A 22,872-nucleotide genomic window follows, 5' to 3' on the forward strand; every position below is an offset into this window, starting at 1 on the left:
ATCTAATTTTCCTCAGGAGTCATCCAAAATTATCTTCAGAAAAGAAAAAGTCCACTGAATGTCTTCATTGGAATGTGGTAGTATTAGTACAACTCTATAAGTGAGTATACTAAGAAGTTCAAATTGTTTCCTGTGGGCAGATTAAGGTCAATAACTATCAACCAGAACTGATCAAAACTGTTGCTAGGTTACATTGAGGAAGTTCTTAAAATCAGCTTTACAGGTCTCTTTGAACTTGATTCTAATCAGTGAAATTACTGTTGTTATCCATTACTGAATTTTGTGTGATATTTTGCTTGTTTGGATTTTGGCATTTCAGCATCGGGAGACAAAACACACTTATATATCTCTGCAAACTTTAAATACAAAGCCAAATAGACCTGCTTTATGCCACGGACCTGCTTCCAGTTAACGTTGCTTTATGTTGCTCAAGCTTTCTAGTAAATGGAGAATAATTCATTCGAGTCTTTAATTCTTTCTGAATTACAACAGATGATACATAATATAACCCAATGATTACTTTTACATTAATGTCTGTCAATTAGCAATTATAATGTCATGCAAAGCCAGTTCAGTCAGGTGATAACAAGAAGTCTTTACTATAAATATACTATATTGGACGAAATGTGAAACATGGAAAAAGAACAAAATCTTCTGTTTTATAATTTTTAAATAATAATGATTTTAAGTACTCTGGAAATTTCAATGAGTGATGGTAGGGTCAAGTGACACCTCTCATATTGGAAGGAAAACCATCCTGGCCAGGAGTTTCCACATGCATGTTGGCAGATAAGAACAAGTATACTTTTTCAGATCAAACAAAACAAATGAGAGTCATGGATGAATTTCATGTCCTGGTGGAATCAGCAGTATGTAAATGTTTCCAGGTTGTAACAAGCATAGTTGTAGGCAATAGAAGTTAAAAATGTAATATATAATATTTTTATCAAGTATATTTTTGTTTCAATGATACCATTAGTTTTAATCCATGAGTGTTGATTTAGCATTGGTATTATTCAATGGGTGTTGAATTAACATTGTTATTATTCCATGAGTGTTGATATAGCATTGGTGTTATTCCATGAGTGCTGAATTAGCATTGTTATTATTCCATGAGTATTGAATAATTTTTGTCTACCTCCAATCGTACATATCTGTAACAAATACCCAGGCAACAGATGACACATTTCATACAACTTTTAAAAAAGACATATAACATTCCAGACAAGTCTAATGGCATCCTGTGTGCATGCAACATTGCAGTGAATGAAAATTCACAATTTGATATGACTACAGTGGTCAAAAGTAACATCTTACCTTTTCTCCCATAGGTCCAGCTGCTCCTGGGTTTCCTGGTGGTCCAACAGGACCCTACAATAAAAAAATACTGATTCAACAATCACATAAGCATATGCAATGACATCATGCAAAGACTTGGAATTGTCTGGTTGTATGAATTAGACTCTGAATGTGGATCTTACTATCATATCATAAACCAGAAATGCATTCTTGGAACAAGGATGTTTCAGCAAAATGGCTGGAAACTTACCTAACCTTAAAATTGAACCTAGGTATGATGGGTAACTGAAACCTAATGACCTTGTGTTATGCACAAGGTTTACATTGCAATAAGTGTGAAATGAATTTGTGTCAGCTTCTGTTTACAGTATAATGTTATCTTTACCAGGGCCAGATATATTGGAACAAGTTCCCTGCCTTAACTATGTTTAGAATACCATTTGGTTTCACAGTTAAAGAGAAATTCCCAGCAAATAGTTAAGTCATTACCAAACAGGCTTAGGAAAGAAAACATGAAATAATCCCTGCACAAATTTAAATATATTTTGATGACTAATGCTTGGTACTAATGCACAGCAAAGACAGATTTGCAAGCTTTATTGTAACAGCAAACTCTTCATCCTTACAACCTAAATAGTTCTATTCCAAAGTCATGTCAACATCTCAGAAAGACAAATCTGACATGCACATTACCTACGTTAAGAAAATATCGAAAGTGATGCTATCAGATTTTAGCATACTGGTAATTATATCACTGTGTAATGAACTGAAAACTTGAATAAAAGATTGAATGAAGAAATATATTGGAATTAACTTTCAAAGATAAGATGATTGTGGGTGGGAATTACTCATAATTTACAGGACTGACTACAACTTAACAGAACGAGTGTCTAACAACAGTCACCAAATTTTTCCAAGCTCTGGCTGATTGATACAATAAGGCTTTGACAGTTTTGAAATGACTCCTATTCTAAACCATGTTGTCTTTGATCTGATCCCTATTCTATACCATGTTGTCTTGGATATGATCTCTATTCTACACCATGTTATCTTGGATATGACCCCTATTCTATACCATGTTGTCTTTGAAATGACCCTTATTCCATACCATGTTGTCTTTGAAATGACCCTATTCTATACCATGTTGTCTTTGAAATGACCCTATTCTATACCATGTTGTCTTGGATATGATCCCTATTCTATACCATGTTGTCTTTGAAATGACCTCTATTCTAAACCATGTTGTCTTGAATATGATCCCTATCTATATACAATGTTGTCTTTGAAATGACCCTTATTCTATACCATGTTGTCTTTGAAATGACCCCTATTCTATACCATGTTGTTTTTGAAATGACTCCTATTCTGTACCATGTTGTCTTTGAAATTACCCTTATTCTATACCATGTTGTCTTGGATATGATCCCTATTCTATACTATGTTGTCTTTGAAATTACCCCTATTCTATACCATGTTGTCTTTGAAATTACCCCTATTCTATACCATGTTGTCTTTGAAATTACCCCTATTCTATACCATGTTATCTTGGATATGATCCCTATTCTATACCATGTTGTCTTTGAAATGACCCCTATTCTAAACCATGTTGTCTTTGAAATGACCCCTATTCTATACCATGTTGTCTTTGAAATGACCCCTATTCTATACCATGTTGTCTTTGAAATGACCCCTATTCTAAACCATGTTGTCTTTGAAATGACCCCTATTCTATACCATGTTGTCTTTGAAATGACCCCTATTCTATACCATGTTGTCTTTGAAATGACCCCTATTCTATACCATGGTGTCTTGGATATGACCCCAATTCTCTACCATGTTGTCTTTGACCCATATTTCTATACCATGTTGTCTTTGATATGACCGTTATTCAATACCATGTTGTCTTTGATATGATCCCAATTCTATAACATGTTCTTCGTCAACTTACCATATTACATGCTATCTTTTCAAGAGTACAGTTGATAAAAATGGTGATGTTGCAAGAAATGTGACAATATTCAGAATTTTGATATTATGATCATCCGGTAAGATGGGGCCTGAATTTATGGAGATTTAGCAAATTTGACACTGATCCCATGTAAACTTTTTCAATGTTGCATAGTTTACATTTCACCTTGCTTGTTTCTTTTACAAAATGTGCTGCCAAACTCTGTACTTAAACTTAAAATCAATCATTAATACTGTACATAAGCTTTAAATCAATCATTAAATACTGTACATAAACTTTAAATCCATTGTTAAATACTGTACATAAACTTTAAACCATTAAATACTGTACATAAACTGTAAATCCATTGTTAATTACTGTACATACATTTTAAATGCATGGTTAAATACTGTACATAAACTTTAAATCCATTGTTAACCCTTTACCTCATGCAAGTGTCTTTGGACGCCTCTACTCCATTCGCATGGAAGCACCTTTTGACACCTCTATAAGATTCGCATGGAAGTGCCTTTTGACGCCTGCTGTAAACACCAGCCATTTTGAGCTGGTTTTCGTAGCGCCACCTTCGGGGAAAACCCCCCTATTAGATACTACATTCATTTCTGTGAATGACAATTACGTCAGATCACGTGGTCGCTATTCATACACTGGTCGATATCTGCTATTTAAAGTAACTGGGTCGTAATCTCCACTCTCCAAAATGGCAGCCGCGGACTTCATTCAGTACATACGAAGTTTTCATGATTAGAATCACAACCATGAAAGATTCAATAAATTAGGTAAAGTCTCTGATATTGACGTAGGCAGCAATTAGTTTTTATAAATTATCAAATTCAGATGACTTAGTGATGTAGACGCACACGAAAACCTTGTAAATTTCGAGTATTGGAAATGGCAGCTGTGGTTGGTCATGCGGCCTCACTGACATGACGGTGAACAAATTCTCTCTTGATTTTAAAGCACATAAAAAATTATTCCGTGAAAAATAATTACACAGCTATAACAATCGGACTTTAGTCTTAAATTTTTCCACATATTATATATGTGTACCAAAAATGTAAAATGGTTAAAATTGCTGTTAAACATAACATAGACTACATTGCTTAACAGTTCACAGGCAGGATTTCATTCAGTACTTACGAAGTTTTAATGAATAGAATCACAACTATGAAAGATTCAGTAACTTAGGTAAAGGCTCTGATATTGATGTAGGCAGCAATTAGGTTTTTTTGATTATCAAATTCAGATGACTTAGTGATGTAGACGCAGATGAAAAACATGTAAAGTTTGAGTATGGGAAATGGCAGCTACAGCTGGTCATGCGGCCTCACTGATAAGACAGGGAACGAGTTCTCTCTCGAATTTAAAGCACATAAAAAATTCTTCTGTGAAAAATAATTACACAGCTATAACAATCGGACTTTACTCTTAAATTTTTCCACATTTAATAGCTGTGTACCAAAAATGTAAAATGGTTAAAATTGTTGTTAAATGTAACATCACTACATTGCTTAACAATTCACAGGCAGGCCTATGCATATGCTGTTGACTAGGCAACAGGTGTTCTATTTATAGCGTGCTGCACTTTGTCACTATGCTCTATGAGGTAAAGGGTTAAATACTGTACATAAACTTTAAATCATTAAATACTGTACATAAATTTTAAATCCATTGTTAAATACTGTACATAAACTTTAAATCAGATGTTAAATACTGTGAATTCAAAAGTTTTTTTGTGTGTAGAAAACCAATTGTTTTTGGATTTTGTGGCCGCCACAAACAAATGCTTAAAGACAAAATGAACCATAATTTTTCTTTGGAGTCAATCAAACTCCTTCTCAGTCCAAGACTGTAAGTATAAACAAAAATTACATTTTTCTTAAGACTAGCTTAATGAAGATTGATACCCTCCAAAAATGAATTCATACTAGTATAAATGAAGCTAAATGGATACTGACAGATTGAGTAATTGAGATGGAGATAGTCCACTGAATGGCTTATAAATGAAGCTAAATGGATACTGACAGACTGAGTAATTGAGATGGAGATAGTTCACTGAATGGCTTATACATGAAGCTAAATGGATACTGACAGACTTGGTAATTGAGATGGAGATACAGTGGAACCCTGCTATAACGCGCCCCGCCATAACGCGAATTCGGATATAACGCGGTCGTAGCATGGCTCCCGAAATTTCGTATATTCATTCACACATGGAGAAAAAAAATTTGGAGAAAAGTAAAAAAAAACAAAACAAGAAATTAACTTCATTTTGGGCATGAGATTAGTTGTGACTTTTAAAATAATATGATCGTGGCATGGTTCCTGAAATTTGAAATTCATTTACGTGTATTTTTATCGGACCGTGAAAATATTCGTTTAATGTACGAGAAATAGTGTGTAAAACGTTTATTATAATTTGGTGGAAGAATTCGCGTATGACTTTTAATAATAAACGATCGGAACTTAACAATTTATCCAGGTTCTTTAAGTGATTTTGGAGAAGTGATCCTGTATGAATTCTAAAATAATACGATATATATAACATACGAGAAATAGTGTGTACAACGCTTGGCTTCTGAAATTTATCAATTTGAACAGGTTGTGGTGAAGCTCCGTATTCTACTCTAGAAGAGAAAACTGGTTTAATTAGGTTTTTGAATTGTTAAGCCGAAGTAAACATTATCGGAAGTGTTACTTATTACAGATCCATGAGTAAAGCCAGTAAATCGTCTTTGTGATTGTCTTCCATGAAATCTGTATACAGTCATTGCTCAAACAATAGCCGACATGGGCTTCTTATTTAACTGCAATCACAGCCAAGCAGCAGACAAAGCTGTGGTTGATACAAGAGTCGCACAATTTAATAAACATCAAAGGACGAAAGCCGCCAACATGTATGCTGTGCTTGGCGGTGTGATCAAACAACAAACAGTTGAAAGTAAATAATATCCACTTTATTATCTGTGAATTAAAAGGGTATGAAATTGTACATCCGTTCAGCTTAATTTTGTTTTATATAAAAAGTGATTCATAACCATTGCAGGCCTTCGTTACTTAGTTATCGAGCTTTATCTGTGTACGTTGTTTGCTTATATAAAAAAATATTTTACTGTTATGGAAAAGCAAGTTCAAAAACGCAAGTCGTTTTCTGCTAAAGAGAAACTGTATGCCCTAGATCAACTAAAGAAGGGCAAACAACAAACTCAGCTTGCCAGAGATCTAGGAATCAGCGAGTCCACTTTGCGAGGGTGGAAAACAGATGAAGGAAAGCTCCGTAGTCTACCCAACATTCTTGAAGAGGAAACTGGTTTACAGCGTAAAAGGGTTAAGTTAGCTAATGACAATGTCCTAGATTCAGCTTTGTACCAATGGTTTGTACAAGCTCGCTCAGAAGGTGTTCCAATTTCTGGCCCAATTCTGAAAGCCCAAGCAGAGAAATTTGATCGCCGTATCAATGGAGATGATTCCAAATTTAAGGCGAGTAAGTTCGCGGCAAAGAAGCAAACGTCATTGGATATATTTTTCAAAAAATGATGAAATTTAAATTTGGAACCACACTGACTTTGCACTTTGCGCAACGATTAATTTAGCAGTTTTCACGTTTCTTTTGATGTTCACAAAATCTGAAATAAAAGTTATTTGCACGCTGAAATCATGCGTTGATTGTTAATTATTCTTGCAGTTGTCGCATATGATAAAATTTTAGCGGTATGAAATTTGTACAGACACCGTATATAGACCCGGGAATAGCTGCATGCAATGACCGTACGATATCAGACGGCAAGTAAATGGTTTCAATATTTTGTTCATCCTATATTTTACACGACGAATTCAGGCTATTACAAAATTATTGAATATTTTAAATCTGTACGATTTTCAATTAAATTACATCCATTATGGATGAACTGCATGCCACGACGGCACGGTAGCATACGGTGTTGATACACTTTTCATGATATAGCGATAGTCTGGTATTATCGGTCAATCTGTCAATCTGTATTATCGTTCAAACAAATAAAAATTAGTAAATGTTTTTAATGCACAGTAATAACCTATAAATATATTAGCCATATATTAGCCATCGATTATTTTGAATATATCTTAATTAATGCATTCCAGTTAATATTCATCTGATGATAAGCCGACTTTTGATCATTGTACATGTATACACGTATATGTTCTCGGAAAAAAAGTTAAATATTGTGAAACCCCGCATTAACGCGACCCCGCTTTTAACGTGATCCGATTTTATGGACCCCGATCATCGCGTTATAGCGGGGTTCCACTGTAGTTCATTGAATGGCTTATACATGAAGCTAAATGGATACTGACAGACTGAGTAATTGAGATGGAGATAGTTCACTGAATGGCTTATACATGAAGCTAAATGGATACTGACAGACTGAGTAATTGAAATGGAGATAGTTCATTGAATGGTTTATACATGAAGCTAAATGGATACTGACAGACTGAGTAATTGAGATGGAGATAGTTTATTGAATGGCTTATACATGAAGCTAAATGGATACTGACAGACTGAGTAATTGAGATGGAGATAGTTCATTGAATGGCTTATACATGAAGCTAAATGGATACTGACAGACTGAGTAATTGAGATGGAGATAGTTCATTGAATGGCTTATACATGAAGCTAAATGGATACTGACAGACTGAGTAATTGAGATGGAGATAGTTCATTGAATGGCTTATACATGAAGCTAAATGGATATTGACAGACTGAGTAATTGAGATGGAGATAGTTCATTAAATGGCTTATACATGAAGCTAAATGGATATTGACAGATTGAGTAATTGAGATGGAGATAGTTCACTGAATGGCTTATACATGAAGCTAAATGGATACTGACAGACAGAGTAATTGAGATGGAGATAGTTCATTGAATGGCTTATACATGAAGCTAAATGGATACTGACAGAATGAGTAATTGAGATGGAGATAGTTCACTGAATGGCTTATACATGAAGCTAAATGGATATTGACAGACTGAGTAATTGAGATGGAGATAGTTTATTGAATGGCTTATACATGAAGCTAAATGGATATTGACAGACTGAGTAATTGAGATGGAGATAGTTCATTGAATGGCTTATACATGAAGCTAAATGGATACTGACAGAATGAGTAATTGAGATGGAGATAGTTCACTGAATAGCTTATACATGAAGCTAAATGGATATTGACAGACTGAGTAATTGAGATGGAGATAGTTTATTGAATGGCTTATACATGAAGCTAAATGGATATTGACAGACTGAGTAATTGAGATGGAGATAGTTCATTGAATGGCTTATACATGAAGCTAAATGGATATTGACAGACTGAGTAATTGAGATGGAGATAGTTCATTGAATGGCTTATACATGAAGCTAAATGAATATTGACAGACTGAGTAATTGAGATGGAGATAGTTCACTGAATGGCTTATACATGAAGCTAAATGAATATTGAAAGACTGAGTAATTGAGATGGAGATAGTTCACTGAATGGCTTATACATGAAGCTAAATGGATACTGACAGACTGAGTAATTGAGATGGAGATAGTTCATTGAATGGCTTATACAGGAAGCTAAATGGACACTGACAGACTGAGTAATTGAGATGGAGATAGTTCATTGAATGGCTTATACAGGAAGCTAAATGGATATTGACAGATTGAGTAATTGAGATGGAGATAGTTCACTGAATGGCTTATACATGAAGCTAAATGGATACTGACAGACTGAGTAATTGAGATGGAGATAGTTCACTGAATGGCTTATACATGAAGCTAAATGGATACTGACAGACTGAGTAATTGAGATGGAGATAGTTCATTGAATGGCTTATACATGAAGCTAAATGGATACTGACAGAATGAGTAATTGAGATGGAGATAGTTCACTGAATGGCTTATACATGAAGCTAAATGGATATTGACAGACTGAGTAATTGAGATGGAGATAGTTTATTGAATGGCTTATACATGAAGCTAAATGGATATTGACAGACTGAGTAATTGAGATGGAGATAGTTCATTGAATGGCTTATACATGAAGCTAAATGAATATTGACAGACTGAGTAATTGAGATGGAGATAGTTCACTGAATGGCTTATACATGAAGCTAAATGGATACTGACAGACTGAGTAATTGAGATGGAGATAGTTCACTGAATGGCTTATACATGAAGCTAAATGGATACTGACAGATTGAGTAATTGAGATGGAGATAGTTCATTGAATGGCTTATAAATGAAGCTAAATGGACACTGACAGACTGAGTAATTGAGATGGAGATAGTTCATTGAATGGCTTATACAGGAAGCTAAATGGATATTGACAGATTGAGTAATTGAGATGGAGATAGTTCACTGAATGGCTTATACATGAAGCTAAATGGATACTGACAGACTGAGTAATTGAGATGGAGATAGTTCACTGAATGGCTTATACATGAAGCTAAATGGATACTGACAGATTGAGTAATTGAGATGGAGATAGTTCATTGAATGGCTTATAAATGAAGCTAAATGGACACTGACAGAATGAGTAATTGAGATGGAGATAGTTCATTGAATGGCTTATACATGAAGCTAAATGGATACTGACAGACTGAGTAATTGAGATGGAGATAGTTCATTGAATGGCTTATACAGGAAGCTAAATGGACACTGACAGACTGAGTAATTGAGATGGAGATAGTTCATTGAATGGCTTATACAGGAAGCTAAATGGATATTGACAGATTGAGTAATTGAGATGGAGATAGTTCACTGAATGGCTTATACATGAAGCTAAATGGATACTGACAGACTGAGTAATTGAGATGGAGATAGTTCATTGAATGGCTTATACATGAAGCTAAATGGATACTGACAGAATGAGTAATTGAGATGGAGATAGTTCACTGAATGGCTTATACATGAAGCTAAATGGATATTGACAGAATGAGTAATTGAGATGGAGATAGTTTATTGAATGGCTTATACATGAAGCTAAATGGATATTGACAGACTGAGTAATTGAGATGGAGATAGTTCATTGAATGGCTTATACATGAAGCTAAATGAATATTGACAGACTGAGTAATTGAGATGGAGATAGTTCACTGAATGGCTTATACATGAAGCTAAATGGATACTGACAGACTGAGTAATTGAGATGGAGATAGTTCACTGAATGGCTTATACATGAAGCTAAATGGATACTGACAGATTGAGTAATTGAGATGGAGATAGTTCATTGAATGGCTTATAAATGAAGCTAAATGGACACTGACAGACTGAGTAATTGAGATGGAGATAGTTCATTGAATGGCTTATACAGGAAGCTAAATGGATATTGACAGATTGAGTAATTGAGATGGAGATAGTTCACTGAATGGCTTATACATGAAGCTAAATGGATACTGACAGACTGAGTAATTGAGATGGAGATAGTTCACTGAATGGCTTATACATGAAGCTAAATGGATACTGACAGATTGAGTAATTGAGATGGAGATAGTTCATTGAATGGCTTATAAATGAAGCTAAATGGACACTGACAGACTGAGTAATTGAGATGGAGATAGTTCATTGAATGGCTTATACAGGAAGCTAAATGGATATTGACAGATTGAGTAATTGAGATGGAGATAGTTCACTGAATGGCTTATACATGAAGCTAAATGGATACTGACAGACTGAGTAATTGAGATGGAGATAGTTCACTGAATGGCTTATACATGAAGCTAAATGGATACTGACAGACTGAGTAATTGAGATGGAGATAGTTCATTGAATGGCTTATACATGAAGCTAAATGGATACTGACAGAATGAGGAATTGAGATGGAGATAGTTCACTGAATGGCTTATACATGAAGCTAAATGGATACTGACAGACTGAGTAATTGAGATGGAGATAGTTCACTGAATGGCTTATACATGAAGCTAAATGGATACTGACAGACTGAGTAATTGAGATGGAGATAGTTCATTGAATGGCTTTGAATGGCACTTATAGTGCATTATTGGCCATATCATGCCAAGGAAATGGAAATTTAGTGCCTTTCCCAAGTATACACAGAGGCAACTGACTTGTGCCAGTTGGGGTGGGGATCGAATCCACAACCCTTACATTCTGAGTCTAAAAGAGTTACTTTGGGTCCCAAGATTGACAGATATTGATAAACTTACAAATAAACATACATGCATGTCATATACAAGGACATATCCAGGATACAGAGACATGTAAACTAATAGACTAAAAACCACACAGGTGCATGAGTCAGCCTCTGATTGATAGAGTAACATGTATGGGCCTACAACAATAAAACTAGGACTGACAGACTGCTACGTACAGGATCTCCCTTCTCTCCATCCCGTCCTCTAGGTCCCCTTGCTCCTGGTTCACCCTGAACCCCTGGTAGACCGTCATCTCCCTTCACTCCATCATTACCAGCAGGTCCCTACAAATACATTGTGTATAATCACTCATTTATCAGGATACTAAATAGGAAGCAATAACTGTAACTAAATTTCAATAGAGTCTACTGAGCAAAATTAGATCACTATTAATTACCCCATTGATTTATTGTTGGTTCATCATTCTTTTTTAAAAAATTTCTGGTATATATATTATTTACGAGATCACACCCTGATAACAATGACATTGTAGATTAAATCAGTAAAACCTTGGTTCCAAAATCCAGTGAACTAAATTATCAGCATATTTTAAACAGCAGCATATACAGTCAACTTACTATATGAGAGCTGACTACATGTGTTTGCTATAGATATTTATTTGATACATTTCCTTACCACAGACATGGTATGGGTGCTAACAGTTCTATGAAGGTACACCCTATATTGAGTCTTAATTATTATTGTATCCTCTGTGGCAGTACTTCACATCTAAACAAAGATTTTTAAATTAAATGGATTGTCATTTAAATTTCAATTCAGCATTTTATGAATGAAATACAATTTGCTATCTGAAGACTTGTAACATTAAATGCAATGTCATTTACAAACATAAATAAATAAATTTGTTAGTCAGTTTCAGATGATACTCACTTTTATCAGGCTGCTTTTCATATACTTATTTATGTAATAAAAGATTCTGGATGAATGAGATTCTACTCATTCCTAATGGAAAATTTTTATTTGTCCCAAACATTTACAAATGTTCCTGTACTCACATTAGTGCCATCTAGACCAGGGTTTCCTGGTGGTCCTGGCAATCCTGATTCTCCTTTGAGTCCAATGGGTCCCTCAGGGCCTGGGGGGCCTGGCAGTCCTGGCAAACCCTAAACAATATCATGAAAAAAACTGTTAGTTCACAGATCTAGTGTTAACTGAATGGAAAATGAAAGTAGGTGTAGAAATTTCAATCCAATATCCAATACCAGCAATATTCTGGCTTGATGACTATCAATAAAAAATACAGTAAAACATTGACAATTCAAACACCAATCATGCCAATGCTTGGTATCACTTGCTGATGAAAATTTAAGTGTCCCCCTTCTGCTCTACTTTTTAGTTAATAGAAACACATGTAATCTCTCAAAAAGTGAACTATAAATCATATAATTATGACACATTTCCAGATGATTACAAGCCTCTACTTACTGCATTTCCATTTGGTCCTGTATTTCCCATAGGCCCTGGAGGTCCTGGTGGTCCCTGAAATGACACAATCCATCACATGAACAACAGACCAGTCAAAAGCAAATTATGATCACCTCGGTAGCTTTGTAAAAAATCAACAGTTTCAATCTAATGCCACAAACTATGAAAAGACAAAAACTAAATCATGCAAATTAAAATAATAGTCTTTGACAGGACAAGAATTTTAATAGAAAATCTCAAGTAATTTTGCATGCAATATTTCCTAAATTATGCTGTGAATTCACTTTTGTCATGGCTACTAATTTTCATGGATTTCAGGGTTGCAACAAATTTAAAGAACCAGTGAACAATGATCTTTCCTTTGAAGCATTAGGGACCATTCTCCAAAGGAACACATTTATGTCTCAACAACAAGAACTGATAGCTTACAAAATAAAGTAAGGTTGAACAGAGCAAAATATAAGATATTTACGATGAAAATTACCTATTGTCTATACTTATAAGTTGAGTCCAACTGCAAAATGCATGGATCCAAATCTGCCATCATGTAATGTGCTGAAAGATCTTGGTCTATGCCTACTGGTAGAAGTATTCAGTAGAACAACACAGACCATGATCTGTCAGCATGATATGGAATGACAAATTAGAATTCAGGATGTCTGCAGTTGACTCAACTTATAAGTGGGTATAGATGGAACATTTTGTAGCAATGAGTTTTTGGGGGTGTAAGAATACTGCACAGGGCAGGAGCTGAAATAGATTAACAAATAAAATTGAAAATTTAGATTCTGAGGGCACACATCCAGTATTCTCAACCTATGGCACACTAGACTCTTTGGAAAGGCATGCAGTATGAGTTGTAGTTTTGTATTGTATGCACTAAAAATGATAATTAAATGGACAATTAATACTTGGTACATGGCACTCTACAACAGAACAGACCTGGCACAACAGTTGCAAATGGTTCCCTGTTATTTATTGCAAATATTGATTACTGTGAATAAATTGAATAAAACATGGCCATATGGAACACAAAATACACTCTGCTGTAGAAATGTAAAATGCATTGAAAATCTGTTTGTCAAAAGTTAGTTTCTATATGGTTTTATGTAACATAAAATATTTCTTTTCCAAATTAGGTGCAAACATTATGTACAGCACTTTCATTAAAAATTTATAGGTTACAGCATTTGTATGGGAAAATATGAACAAGTGCAGTTACCTTTTTATTATATGCTCATTTTCTTATTCTACCTAAGGTTTAATTAGATAAATGAAAATACACTACAAGAAACAAAGTAATTGAATTTATGCCATATTCCAAACTAAATACACAAGCACAGATTCATCAGTACGCAGTAACTACATTATTAATGCACACATAACTCTGGCCAGATAAATTTGAACTTAGTCACACACTAGACATCACTTTTGAAAATAATGGCATTTTGGTCTATTTAAAATTGAAATTTTGATTCATATTGTGAATGAATGTGCATTGCAACAACTTTTCCAATTAGTCTGGAATGAATAGATTTTGGTATTATTGTCAATTGTGTTAAATTTTGTGATAATGACTGGATTTATCTGTGCCAATTCTACATGAAGTACATCTGATTTAAGCAGCAGGGGAGCAGCATGTTGACATCTGCAAGTGTGTTAATGTTCTGTCATTGAATGTTTGAAATCATAATGTGGGAAAAATATGAAGTCTTTCAACTGCAGTTATCAAAAAGACACTATGGAATATTATTTTTTTTTTCATTTTGAGTGCAGTAAGGAGGATGTAATTGCACTTGGAATATAGTCAAAATTACAGTACAATTTTGAAATGTGTAATCAAGCTTAAAAACCCATGACATGGCTTATGTAATTTGGATTTCCAGAACTAAGAAATTACATTCTGAGGAAATTTAGGATGTAAAACTGTAAGTATATTTTTGCCATTCTTATTTCCAGCTAAAGAAAATAGTTTATGCTTTGTCACTTGCACGTTACTTGAAGGGACCCAGCAATTTTATGACCTGTCTGGTGTCTATCGCTAACCTAAATCTGAAACATTATATCAAAAAAGTTAATGCAGAATGTGGCAAAGCAGCTGGTATGTGGCAGTCCACGAAACATCTGCTTTAGTACATTCAGAAACAAATTTAATCAACCAAAATGTAAAGCATCTATTATGTGAGTGTACATGTTTTGAAAAACAAAGTAGTTCCTAATACACTATTGGGCACATGTGTCATGCATGTGAGTGCAATATGAAGTGCATGTGAGTGCAATATCATAAAATACTGCATGATTCTGACAATGTAAAGTTAACGAAGAACAAAATGAGCATATAATAAGATATATTTCACAACAGTATATTTTAACATATTTACCATTTCATTAACCACATTTAAATCATTCAAGTAAACATCTTTGAAAGTTAGCATAATTTTCCACTCCTACCATGTTACAGTGACTCGTGCTGCATCGATCATTAGAGCTAATTGTATATTGTGTAGCATCCATACAAGGGTGATTTGCTAACACTTTCTCTGTGTGTGCATCTGTGTGTGTGTGTGTGTGTGTGTGTGTGTGTGTGTGTGTGTGTGTGTAATAGCACATCAGCACAACCCTGGTTATATGGTGTTAATTAAAAGTATTGTTACAAAAATATAAAGGGAAAAATAGCACACAAAAATTTAGGAGAATAAAGCCTTCCCAAAAAATGACTGCAGACCTTCGTGATGTATACATTTATATCTATATCATAACTAAAAGTGTGACTAACCAAATATGATCATTCATAATATTAAGGAGAGCTTTCTATCTCCAAGATAAACAAACAAACAACAAGATACGTTGTTTTTTGTTAATTTGTATGGGTTAACTATTGAAATGATTTTAATATCGTTATGCCTTCAGTTCTCACTATAAACTGAAAGAAGGGTAAACTGATATTCGAGGCAATTACTGGTGCTAATGTTTTATACATTATTAAAACTATGACTTGATTGACTTCAATTTTCTCTCAATCAACTTCTGGGAGTGGTGATAAAACATATTTTTAAATGGTAATTTTAATATCTTTCAAACCTATTTTCATTAATTAAATTTTGAAATAAAAATATTTGCATTAAAGTTGATCTGAATGAAATTAATTCTTAATACTGATGCATGCAATTTCGAAAGAAATTTTACTGCATACATACCTAATAATAAATATTTGTATAAGGCAGAGTTTTTCATGCACCAAAATATTTGAATTCTGTACACTTCTATAATTTATGACACTGGATTTGCACTATACTTTTATTGGCCAGGAAAATTCTCCTGAATAAAACTGCAACTTACATTTTTATTTTCCTTTAACAATTTTTTTCTACAACTAATTTACAAATAAAATATAATTAAAAAAGGTATGATGATTTACTACCTTTTTTAGCTTCTAAATGTAATAGAAAGTTTACAGATTACCTTCAAATGGAACATGGCAAATATTATAGAAAATGAATAATCAGTTTGGCAAATTTTTTGCAAAAAGCAAACTGCAAATTGAAGGTTCTGATTTTTAGCAACGTATCCTCAGTTTGAGGATATTTTGAATATCCAACTGTCTTTGATTTCTTTGTCCATCACACTGTCAGATAAACACCTTAATGAAGTAGAATTTAAAGGTGACTGGTTCAAGTTTATACATACCTTGTTTCTTTGTTGGCCAATCAAAAGAGGTGTCACAGACTAACATGTTACAGCTCTAATGGTTGTGGGCCATAAAGTTCATAGCTAACTAAATGGGAGAAGGGAAGGGCAACTTGATCCTTTAGTGAACAACAGTACAATAAATTTCAAAGTTCAGCTTTTCATTAAAAACAAATCTTTGCTATTGTAAAGCAGTAGTTTATTATAAAAAAAAGTCTATATATGCATACATGTCAATAATCTATCTTAATTTTGCTGTTTGAGAGAGCTATGCTCACCCTGTGAAGGCAATGCTTACCCTGTGAAGGCATTAACATGATATTGATGAAAAGTGCAGTTTGAATAAGAAAGCTAGAGCTTTAAATGAAAATGTACAGAGCTGTTTCATTGGCTGAGGTATGACAGCAGCCTCAGTACTATGTTCTGCAAACTCTGTCATAACCATCATCATAAAACAACTTCATTTTGCCTGGATCTACAAACTTTAAGAAATTGGCATTAGTGGAGCATGCTGTATGCAATGACCATGTAAGATTGGTGAAAGCCAAAAATACAGCTAAGAACTATAAGCTGATAACATTGTCTGATAAAGTATTGAGAAATCTGAGAGAGTAATGTTAACCTTATTCAGAACTGCATACTATGTTCCAAAGGAAAACTTATCTATCCTGCTGGACAGGTGTTGATATAAAGACTTTTATCAGATGCCAGCAGTCAGAAAGCATAAGGGAAATCAAAACAGATATCTATATCAACAAACTAAACAACAACAAAGAAATGATACAAAAGCCAGAAGAAAGCCTGAACTATTTAGATGTTTTAAAGACGAATTATACAAAAGAATACCTGCCACAAAAGATTTAAATAATGAATAAAAACCAGATGAAAATCAGTATCAAATATGTATATTTGAGTTGGATGTTAAAAAGTAGCTCATCCCAAAACACACACACACACAAACACACAATGACACACGCACACACACACACACACACACACACACACAAAATCCAAAACATCTTGACAAATTGTTTGCCTTCATCAGGGGATTATGAATGTAACAACGGATATGTATCACACATACACAAACACACGCACTCACACAAAATAAGGAAATCATTGATCAAGTTCAGGAAGACTTATTTTTAAAGCCAAATTTCTAAGCCTCATTTCATGCGGATATCTATATGATTAGGTACCTATCACATGCATGATGTTCAAAATTCTTTTTGAAAATCTGGGTAGTAATTATTACAGCTATTTTTCATTGTAATGTGCTTGTTTATAATGTGAATCTAGATATAATCAGGTTTGCTATCCCTCATTGTAATGTGCTTGTTATAATGTGGATCTAGATATAATGTGGTACCACTATCCCTCATTGTAATGTGCTTGTTTATAATGTGAATCTAGATATAATGTGGTACCACTATCCCTCATTTTAATGTTCTTGTTTATAATATGAATCTATATATAATGTGGTACCACTATCTCTCATTGTAATGTGCTTGTTTATAATGTGAATCTAGATATAATGTGGTACCACTATCTCTCATTGTAATGTGCTTGTTTATAATGTGAATATGGACATAATGTGGTACCACTATGGACCACATGAATACAACTATACCAATATATAGCAATTTGAGTTGAAAGAATACAAGGTAAAGCTTAGTGTTATATCTTTGTTTCCTTTTCAAAATACCATTATATAACAAAACACTTTCCAGCTGTTCAGTATATTACACTATTCTTAATATATCATGGTCCCATGCATTCTGCAGTTCTCATTACAATAGGTTTGGTATATAAATCAGTTGGCAGTAATGGACCCTGACTACTGCGTTATAACAGTGGAGAGCCGTGAACAATTGTTTCATCAATTTTTCATATGTATTAAAGTACCATATATACTCACTTTTAAATCAAATACTACTGCAAACTGCTCAGCCCCAGATCTGCCATTGCATAATGTGCCAGCAGATCTGGGTCTATCCAATGTTTTAGGTTTCATTAGTAGAAATAACAACAGAGACCCTAATCTGCCATTGCATAACATGCTGGCAGATCAGGGCCTATGTTGTTTGCCATTAGACTTGACTTATACATGAATACAGATGGCACAAAAGAGAGTAGTCCATAGAAAAATACAAGTGGTCAGCATAATATAAACATTTAGTTTGATGAATCCAGAAATCAAGACTGCTTCAAAAACATTTCCTTTTGCTAACGCATGTGGCAGAAAAGCATGCAAAGATGCTATACTTACCAATGGTCCTGCATCACCTTGTTCTCCCTTGGATCCAGGGCCACCTGGATTCCCAGGGGGTCCTGATACACCAGGGGAGCCTGGTTGTCCCCTTGCACCTTCTGAGCCCTGTAAAGACCAAATAAACATAGAATACTGAGCAATGTTTTAGAACCAGAAAAAAGCACTGTAAAATCACATACCTAAAAATATGTGCATACTAAAATCTATACTATCACTGCCATTATCGTAATACAGTAAGCACTCATTCAATAAACAAGCAAAACAACTTAAAAAATGAAATTGTCTTTTTTCTGAAACTCTTTGCATGCCAGCAAGCAAAATTCTAATTTTATCTATTCTGGTTTTATTGATAATTCCAAAGAATTTCAAGTCCTTTTTCACCAGAGAGGGCAGAAAAGTACATTCTTCTGGTTCAAGGCAGATATATCAAGTTCTAACTAGACTGCTTTCATATCATTTTTAAAAGCAAACCATCCATGTTCTTGGAATGAATGTCTTCAGTACATCTCTAAAGGTGCATGCTGAATTCTGTCTTTACATCTTTGTCATGTTTAAATCAGTCAGAAAAGGTAAAATATTAGTAACAGACAAGACCGTGATATTTTCTAGGAAGAAATCCTGCATTTATTCATCTAAAAGCTAACTGATTACATATAAATTGTACCTTTGTTCCAACTGGTCCTTGAAGTCCTTGAGACCCTGGAGTTCCTGGAGGTCCCTGCAATTCACAATAACATAAACTGAGAAGTCATTTTTTTCATAGGGTGCTAATTTTTATGGACTTTGTTGTTGCTGCAAGCCACATTTTGTGGATGGTTTAGGACCCTTCCAAATCCATGAAATTGAATTCAAAGAGCCATCAAACAATAAATATTCTGTGGATGCATTAGGGTCATTCCCAAATCCACAAATTTGAATACTAATGAAAATGTATTTTTTTTTCTTCTCAAAACATTAATAAGATTGATAGTCACATAAATAAATCAATTCACAGTAACAGAAAAATAGAGCTTAGAGACTTATTGGACACTTTTCAAAATCATTTGAAATCTGAACAAAACACTATTTTTTTTATACAAAATAAATTCATCATCAGTATCTTCTGTCATCCCTTGTCCCAAGTGATCCTCATCTACTGGAAATCTACAGTATTAATTAATATATATAATTAATCATTAATTAATTAATATATATAATAATAAGCTTAATATAAACTTTAAAAGAAATCCATAGAGCCTTTCTGGCAGATCTATCAGGTGCTATTTAAAATATAGGTCAGTTTTACCTAAACTATGGCTTTCATGAGAGATATCAATGATATGGAATATCACATTTTAACAAACACTAAATACTGATAACAGAAATTGTCATACAAATCATATAAGCTTAGCAGTCTAAGTGAATGTCATACGCTTGATATTAAATACTTTCTCTTTCTCCATTCTTCATTATAATTTACATAAGTCTTTATAAATATTCATATTTATTACATATCGATCTGTCTACATGTACCCCTTCTGTATTTCCCTGTCTCTACCCCTCTATCTGTTTGGTACATGTTTATGTAGTGCTTGTTCCCTTCTCTCAATGTATCTGTCTTTGTTTTTACTTTTTAATGCTTACCATAGGTCCTGTTGCACCCTGAAGTCCCTGAGGTCCCTGTGGGCCAGGTGGTCCCTAAAATACAGATATAATTTCAAATAAATTTTGGGGCAAATAATGTAAAAATAAAAATAACAAAACATACAATTTTTTAGCATTATGGTATCCATACAGGTATCTTCTTCATGTTGCTATAACAAAATTCATCCAAAACCAGCACAACAAATGGATTTTCTCAATCTTATAATATGTCAAGACAGAACTATAAATATGTCTGTTGAAAACCAAAATTATCAAGTAGGGGGTGGGGGGTATAAGACTAATTTAAATTATGTGATACTTATCTGTTACCACTGAATTGCTATTCTTTTCCATGCAACTGGGACCCCTGTGTTTGATAGGTTATACTTTGCTTTCCAACCTAAATATGCAGGAAGAGCCAATGTCAGGTGCCACTGACACTTTCTGGGTATCAGAGAGAGCATATGAATGCATGAACCAATAATAACAGGTCAACTGAGGAAAGAAGGCAAATTATTACTTTGTGATTGCCTGTAGATGGCAATCTGTTCTTGGAGACAAAGCCAGTTTGCATCATTTGGATGACCAAACCTTTTGATCCGAATTGGAGGTAGTTTGGGTCCATCGACAGGGCAGGCAGTCTGCTCATCCTGTATAATGAAGTTTGAGCTATCAAGAAGCTGGTCTTTTAAGATAGCAGCTTCAGTAAATCTAAAAACAGGGGCTCAGACAAGTCTTATAAAATGGCAGCTTCAGTGAATCCAAAAATGGGCTCAAACTCAGGTGAACTTTGCCATGTCAAGACCCAAGATAACTTCCATTTTGGAAACAAGGTGAATGAGTGGGGCTGGATAGGTCAAAAGTGGAATAGAAATCAGACAGGTCTTGTTGTGTCCAATGTCATCTCGCCCATGATGTTCGAACATGTCATAACTAATGGTGCAATATCCTTTTACAGTAATGGGGAGTAACTTCTTCTCAAAAAGGAAAAGGAAGAAATGTGCAAAGTGAGAAATTGATGCCAGCTGAGGAGTGAAGTTTTTGTCTTAACAACAGCTGATGAAACCATGCCACTTTCCCTCCATTGCCTTCAAAGTGGCAGGGCTGTCAAGATCCTCTTCATCACTGAAGTGCTGAATTCTGCATCATGCAAGGCTCCCCTGGTTGAAATCTGCTGACCCTGGTTCCTTGGACAACTTTGGGATCACCATAATCTTCTCAGGAATGCTTACTGCAAGGACAGAGTAGCTCAATGACGAATGATCTTTCCACAAGGAAGAATGTGGAAGTCAATCATGATCTGAGCCAGAGCTGAATTTACCACATGTTTCAACAGAATGCTGTCCACCACAGATGTGGCCTGTGCTGTGAACAATGTCCTGAAGTGAGAGATTACGTAGTCCAACATTTCTGCTTAATGCCCAAATGCTGATAGTCAAACAAAACGTAAGGGCATGGAATTGGTACTCCACATCTCAGTAAATGAAGCAAGAAACATTTGAGAGAACAGGTGTATGGAGAAAGTAAAGTGCATGTTGGTCAGGGCTGATTGCATATTTGTTCCACCACAATAATAACTGTACAAATCTTTTTTGCGAACTTACCATAAACTGGCTCTATAACTGGTCTCAGTTTTCTATTAGCTTTTATGTTTTTTTTTCTTTTTCCAGAAGGAGCCTGGGATGATAGAAAAGTGAATTCAACTTCCCAACTACCTCCACCACTCACTTTAAAAGCTCTATCTTCTTCTGTAAAAAGATGCTTTCATGGACATCGGTCATGAAAGCTGACAATGGGGCTGGACAAGCAAGATCTGCAGCCCTTCCAAAATTACTTTAATCACCCAAACAATGCCTGGGAAGAGGTTGACAGAAGTCTGGCAAATCAAATCTAGTCTGGTGACCACAGGAGGGGTACCAGTCCTGGGTGTCTAAGTGGTCATGGGTGCTAGCCTACACAAATTTGATCACATCTCACCTCTGTCTGCATGGGTTCGAGTCTGTTTAGCCAATGTGGGTATGTGAAAATATTTGCCAGTAGTTTCCCACATGTGGGTACTTCATTCCGGGTCCTTCCCAGTTTCATCCTGCACCAAATATACACGCTGTCACACATAGCTTAATATGTGCTGACAAAATTGGCGTTAAATGTACAAAACCACGAACAACCAGACATCATATGGAAGGATTACAAATCATTGTTGATAATTGCAAGGCTTTCTCCCAGCATGTTCTTAACGCTAATGGACTCTGGTCTTTGGCTTTTTGCTGGTGATTCTCCATTCTGTATAATGTGCCTGATATGGCCAAAATGAAGAAGTGACAGACAAGGAGAGCTGAAGAGTTAACTCATATGCTGCCTGCTTCCTAATCTCAACTCACCCCCCCCCACCAAACAGATGGGGT

General features: G+C 34.8%; 1 protein-coding gene across 1 annotated transcript in view; it reads right to left on the reverse strand.

The window, feature by feature from the left end:
- LOC149778517 (uncharacterized) overlaps positions 1–22,872 on the reverse strand; it is a 192,779-nt gene that overhangs the window by 42,682 nt on the left and 127,225 nt on the right. The window contains exons 41-47 of the mRNA XM_089939397.1: positions 20,468–20,521; positions 19,509–19,562; positions 18,842–18,949; positions 12,886–12,939; positions 12,456–12,563; positions 11,616–11,723; positions 1,318–1,371 (exon numbers count right to left, since the gene is read on the reverse strand). Of these exons, the coding sequence (XP_089795523.1) occupies positions 1,318–1,371; positions 11,616–11,723; positions 12,456–12,563; positions 12,886–12,939; positions 18,842–18,949; positions 19,509–19,562; positions 20,468–20,521 (540 nt within the window). The remainder of the gene's footprint in view (positions 1–1,317; positions 1,372–11,615; positions 11,724–12,455; positions 12,564–12,885; positions 12,940–18,841; positions 18,950–19,508; positions 19,563–20,467; positions 20,522–22,872) is intronic.

This window comes from Sinohyriopsis cumingii, chromosome 17 (assembly GCF_028554795.1).
Source record: "Sinohyriopsis cumingii isolate HCF-2022 chromosome 17, ASM2855479v2, whole genome shotgun sequence".
NCBI classification, from domain to species: Eukaryota; Metazoa; Mollusca; class Bivalvia; order Unionida; family Unionidae; genus Sinohyriopsis; species Sinohyriopsis cumingii.